Here is a 6153-nt window from a genome sequence, read left to right as displayed (position 1 = left end):
GGAGTTACAAAAGCCATTGAATGTAGCCCGTTTGGATTGGCTTATAAGTTGTTTATAAGTTGCTTATAAGCTATTTTTAGCTTTTTTGAGTGTTTGGCTGGCCAGCTTAAAGTCATTTTGTGCTTAAAATAAGCTCAAAAAAATAATTCAGCCCATTTGACTTAGCTTATCTAAAGCAGCTTATAAGCTGAAAACAGCTTATAAGCCAAAAAAAATAAGTTAGACTACCCCAATTTTTTTTTTTTAACTTATAAGCTGTTTGCAGCTTATAGGCATCAGCCCATCCAAACAGGCTTAGGCAACTTTTAAACTTTTCAGTCTAGTTTTTACAGCTTCTTACATTCCACCATAAAACTGTAAAAGATCACCAAATTGAAAAATGAGACAAAAAACCAATTTTTTTTTTAAATAGAGAAAATAAATAAATAGAATTCCTACTCTATGAGAGGTGTCACATCACTTCACTAAAGTTTTTCTAATACATAAAAAATACATTAAGAAAACAAACATTATAAGGTAACACATACATAAGAGAATGATACGTACCCAAAAAATAAAATAGTAAAACAAATTCAAATAGAAGAATAACGTGTCTATTGTATTTTTTTTGTCGAACAATACAATCATAAGACTTACTAATAATTACTTGGAGATGGTCAATCAAAATTATGTAAGCAACAAACTCAACTCTCTATATAATGCATATATTCAAGAGTGGAAAAGTCCTAAATTGAATCCATTAGAAGATAATTGTTCATTAATATTCTGTCGAGAATTAATGAGTAATGTCAAAGGCTCCCAAAATATATTACTTCCTCCACATTCTCGACCTTTATATATATAGTATTCATAATTCTATCCCACTGTAATACAGAAATCAATGGTAGGTTAAATAATCTATTTGAACAAAGACATATATGTACTATTTAAATTGATACCTAATTGCCGTGACAGACTGACAATATATAGTATTCACCAATTCTGTTATTGTTTTCGAAGAACGAGAAGGAAAGTTATAGGCCTAATTTCCTCTTTCGCCATTTCTTCATCCACCAATCTACCATATTCTTTAAACAAGTCCTCAACAATTGCTTCTCCAAAATGGTGAGCCACCATTGATTCTTGGATTGACCTAACTGTCATAGCCACCATTGTACCATAGCTCATGCCTTTTCCAATTGTTTTCTCTATTTCAAACATTTCAAGCCGCTCCACTTCAAAACACTCGTTTTCCCTTGCTATTTCTTCTATTTCTTCCTTGCATGGTGCATAAAAATGTACCTCGTAGGAATCAAGCTTTTCCTTTTCCACTTCTCCCTTTAAAAATAATGACAAATAATTAGAATATTCAGAAAGCGGCCGTGACCTAATGTATTACACGCTTAAATATTACTCTTCAGAACAATAAAATGAGTGGCGCATAAAGTACTGTATAAGGTATACTAAGTCTTATTGATTGCCAATTATGTGCCTTTTTATTGGGACTTCCGGCTCTTGCTCATATAAACGAGATGAAATTAGACTAAATATCTAATTTTACTAGTGAAGGATGAATACCTTGCTAATTAAATTTGATAATGCTTGATAGAGGATCTTCCAAAAGAAGGCATTTCCTCTATCAACATGATTAGAACCTTCCCTTCCCAGTAAAATCAGCACCATCTTTCCTCCACTAACCAGCTCATCCGACCGCGAATTGAGGAACAATGAGAAGTCCTCCTGAAACTGGTCAAAGTAAGCTTCGGAAACCTCAGGAGGACTATGTTCTGATATGTATATGCTGTTTTTGTTCAAGGAATTGCCCTGTTCATCGTACAGTCCTGGTGGAACCTAAGACCAAGGAAAATTCAAAAATTAATTATGAACACAAGTACAAGAAATATTTATATAATCGGGTCAATCACAATATAATTATCTAAGGTAAATTCATTTCAGAGTTTGGACCAAAGTTACTGTATTCGGCCGAATATTAACCAAGACATTGTATTCCGTCCCTTTCCTTAAACTCTACAAATATAAGGACTCCCTGAAGTAGTCAATTTGCGGTGTACAATGGCTTTGTTGTTTCCCGAAGAAACCTCTCCTATCTCTCCAGATAATATACGGACAATTTCTGTAAAAGTATTTTTGTCTTTTTCTTTAATTTCTCTAACATGTAATTATCATGCTCTAACATACGGACAATAATTACAATTTTTTTACATCATCAGGTAATATTGACCTACTATAGCAGGTTACTAACTTTTTACTAGAGTTATTTTTTCCCTTCTTAATAAGGCTTCTTTTTCCCCTCTCCTCAACCCTACAAAATGTCCGTCTTCCTCTCTCAAATCACAGTGAATTAATCACCTATTTATGTTTTCTGTTTTTGGATTTTTGTTCCCCGTGTGTATCGTCCACCCTAAATTTTGATGTGCTCTATAATATATCCAGTTTCCAGCAAAGATACAAAATAATTACATGGCTTAACAGTGTGATTTAAGTTGATTTTTTTTTCAAGTTCTCTAATAGATTCGATTTGCATAATTGCTATTTGTAAGGCTTTATGAATTAGATACAGCAGCTAAGAAACGAAAAGGACCTGTTCAAAACCAAAAGGGTAACCAAGAGGAGTTTGAAACCTAGTTAAATTTCATGAGCAAAAGAGCCAAAACCTTCATTCATGATTTTGATGATGATGTTGAGAATAAGCATGAAAACGTCAGAAGTAATAAATAAATTTGGATAAGAAAATAGTTCTGATTACGAGTAAACTCAGAAATTATTTTAGTTAAGAGTATAAATAGGATTCTACTTACCTTTTAATGTATTTGAAATACTATTTAAGAGAGTTACTGTGGTAAAAAACCTTTGAGATTACCTGATGGTGTAAAGTTTTTTATATACTGACGGTGCACAAAACTTAAACTCTGAAGTAATAACCTAATGGAGTATATATGGACTCTTAAATTGAATCGAAGAGACTAACCCTGGAAAGCCAATGCAAACTATAAGAGGCATAGATAAAGTGCAAGCAATGATCTGGAAAAAGTCTTCCATAAAATGAGCCAGGATAAGCAGCTACATATATATTATTTGAAGTGCCCCCATTTTCTTGATCATTTCTTTTCTGCTTTAACCATTCATGAAATTCTGGCAAGGCCTGAAATATAGCGTTGAAGTCGTTCGTTGGAAGGTCGTTCAGAAAAACTCGGAACTCTGGTGCCGATTGCTGAATTGTGTTCCTGCTGGCAGTTTCGATTTTATCCAGAATATCTTTAATGTTTGACAAGGAATTAGGTCCTGAGGAACAACCTAAGTCAGCTATGCCTATACTTTTGGGCTTTGTTGCGACATAAACTTCTTCCACGCTCTCCAGAGTTATATGCTTAACCATATCAGATGCCTTCTTCTGCATCAAATAAATATGAAAAGAGTTAGAATAGACAATACCAGAAATTGTATACTATATATCAAATAAGTAGAATTTTAGATTTTCGATTTAATTAGTATGTGAGGGCAAATTAATGAGATGAATAAAAGAAAGAGAGACCTGAAGAGAAGAATTTCTGGAATAGCTAGTTTCTCCAATTCCTCCAGTCATGTGGAAGACTTTCTCAACATCCATGGTGATGAGAGTTTCTTCACGCTTTGCACTCAATTGTGTTTGCCATCCCCTTTTAAAGGAGGAAAGGAGGAGGGTGGGGGTGTAGTACTGTAGTTTTAAGCTTATTTTTTGTTTTTTTACGTCATCTCATAAAATATATTTTGAGTAGAACTTAACATCAGTGTTTTGCGCGGCGGAATCAAAATTTTCATTATAAAGAAATCAAAATGTAATTTACTTTTTAGATTTTAAAAAAACTTGACCAAAATCATACAATGTAATTTTCGAGCAAGTGTAAATCACTCCTCTCCGAAAATTCTAGAACAAAATTAACTCTTGATTGTTTGACGAAGCCTTAAGCTAAGATCAATTAAAGTCACAAGTTAGACACTTTTCCGCAATAAATACTTTTGATTTGACCAAAATATATTTTATCTGTATTATTTCTTGCAAGTGGCTAAATATTGTTTTGAAACAGAACTCTTAATTCCATCCTTATTTCATTTTCATTGTTCATTCTCATCATGGGCAATACTTCTATTATTTTTCAATTAGTTTTGATTAGTTAATTAATCGAAACACTCCATTTTCACCGTTGATTTTTTCGTGTAAATGTACTTTTAAATTACGTATTATTAATTTCGTTCACATCAACCACTCAGATTGACAATACTTCTACTGTTTTAATGCTTGACGACGTTTTTCAATTACTTTGATCAATTAAACTAAATATATTCAAATTACCGAGATTTTTGTGATATTTGATGCATTGATAAGGTAAAACCTAAAGAATTCGGATAAAGTTCAATGAAACCTTTAAATTTGAAGAGCATTTTTCCCTTTAGACTATTTTATGTTGTATTGTTATATAACATTTCTTGTGTTACATTATGTTCGTAGCACTTATCAAAAGGGTAAGAAATCCAACAAGCTAGGATATTTTATAACTATACAGCATAGTCAAAACATATAAAACAGTTCCAATTCCTCGTACGTATCAATGACTAATGAGGACAAAAGGCTTTTTCCTCGCACTTCACTTTTTATATGTGCACAAGCTTGAAATCAGGAGGACGGCTTACATCATGGACGCTTGCCAAACGAATCTAGTGATAATAGAGTTGGGTACGTTTTTCGGTTAGGAACCTATTATTACAAGCAAGTTGGGAGAACATAACATTCCGGGCAACCACTCAGGTTGTGGTGCTATGTATAAAATACCTCTACCTAAAACAAAATGTTTCGGGTTTTGAGCCCTAGATATGGAGAAAATTTTGGTAGGGAGTGTTTTTTCTTAACTGATGTGATACGAATTTAAATTAATCAGAGCCTCAATGCAATATTGGATATCAAGTGAAAAAAAATAAAAGAAAAACTATTCAGGACACAACGGTTTTGTTCAAGCTTTTCTTTTTTCTCTTTGCGGGAAGTAACCAACTAAAGAGCAGAATCGACCTGTCAACCACTTTGACACACCTTTTCCCCCTCTTTAGGTTCCACCACTCCTTTGGCTCGTATTGCAAGTAAGTAAGTTTCGTGAATCAGTACTTTCGCTTTTTGGTCACTTCACTTACTCATGGGGAAGAAAGAAAACAAGAGAAAGAGAATAGTAAAAGAGGCAGAATAAAAGTGATCATGAAATGCTCATCCCTTATGAGTTACCTAATTATTACCAGCACCTTTTTTTTTTTTTTTTGGTAATATTACTCTCCTTAATACAAACAGAAGGTCATTCAATTTTCTTAATTCAATTCTTGTGTTCTTGATATTAGATTTCTCGTACGACATTTACAATAAAATCTAGCATACGAAGGGGGCCTTAAGGAAGGTGCCGTGTGAGTCGTGACAATACTTATGTACAGCTTGAAATGTTAGTCACGCTGGTGCTAGCTAGCATTAAGTAGCATTAATCTAAGTAATTGGTCTAGTATTCCTTAAATTGAACTCCCTACGTACAAGCGCTGACATAGATTAAGATAGAGCAACGAATGAAGACTTCGTGAATTATGGATGCATTGCTACTTTGATCTGATGAGACTCCAGATTGATATGCTTGCTAGTAATGCTACACATGTCTTGCTAGCAATTTGTAGTGCTAATACATTTGACTTATGAAGTAACTGGCTAAAAATCATTAGCTAGAAAGGGATGGCCTTGTGCAGGCCCCCCACCATTAAGGTAGTTGGATTTAGAGATCAAGTTTTAATATACATCCTCTCATGAATAAGTTTAACAATACATTTTGAAAAGGAATGAACCTAGCTCACTTCTTGATCCGAGAAAATGATGTAACTCTTTAATCCGTCAACATCTCACAGTAGAAAAATGATAATCTCCTCCTCTCAATTTAAGCGTCTTAGTTTGACTAGACACGAAATTTAAGAAATAAAGAGAGATTTTGAATTTTGCGGTCCTAAATTAAAGATGCGTATAATGTATTAAAATATCCTTTGAGTCTTCTGGTTATAAACTTGTCATGTAGGATGTTTGAACTGTCAACTTACTAAATATAGAAATAGGCACTCATTGTTGTGGGACAGACCCAAAAAGAAAGTAAAACACTTAAA

At 33.4% G+C, this 6153-nt stretch overlaps 1 protein-coding gene across 1 annotated transcript; it reads right to left on the bottom strand.

Moving 5' to 3' along the window:
* Positions 1-730: 730 nt before the first annotated feature.
* Positions 731-3655, bottom strand: LOC132624042 (probable methyltransferase TCM_000336). Its single transcript, XM_060338864.1, has 4 exons — positions 3533-3655; positions 2969-3391; positions 1558-1830; positions 731-1317 (listed from the first exon to the last, which is right to left on the bottom strand). Exons 1-4 carry the CDS (start codon positions 3605-3607, stop codon positions 985-987), a joined length of 1104 nt encoding a protein of 367 aa, XP_060194847.1. The 5' UTR covers positions 3608-3655; the 3' UTR covers positions 731-984.
* Positions 3656-6153: the final 2498 nt, after the last annotated feature.

Source organism: Lycium barbarum, chromosome 12 (genome assembly GCF_019175385.1).
Source record: "Lycium barbarum isolate Lr01 chromosome 12, ASM1917538v2, whole genome shotgun sequence".
NCBI classification, from domain to species: domain Eukaryota; kingdom Viridiplantae; phylum Streptophyta; class Magnoliopsida; order Solanales; family Solanaceae; genus Lycium; species Lycium barbarum.
The sequence above is the reverse complement of the archived record's forward strand: the minus strand, read 5'-3'. Positions and strand labels throughout refer to the sequence as shown.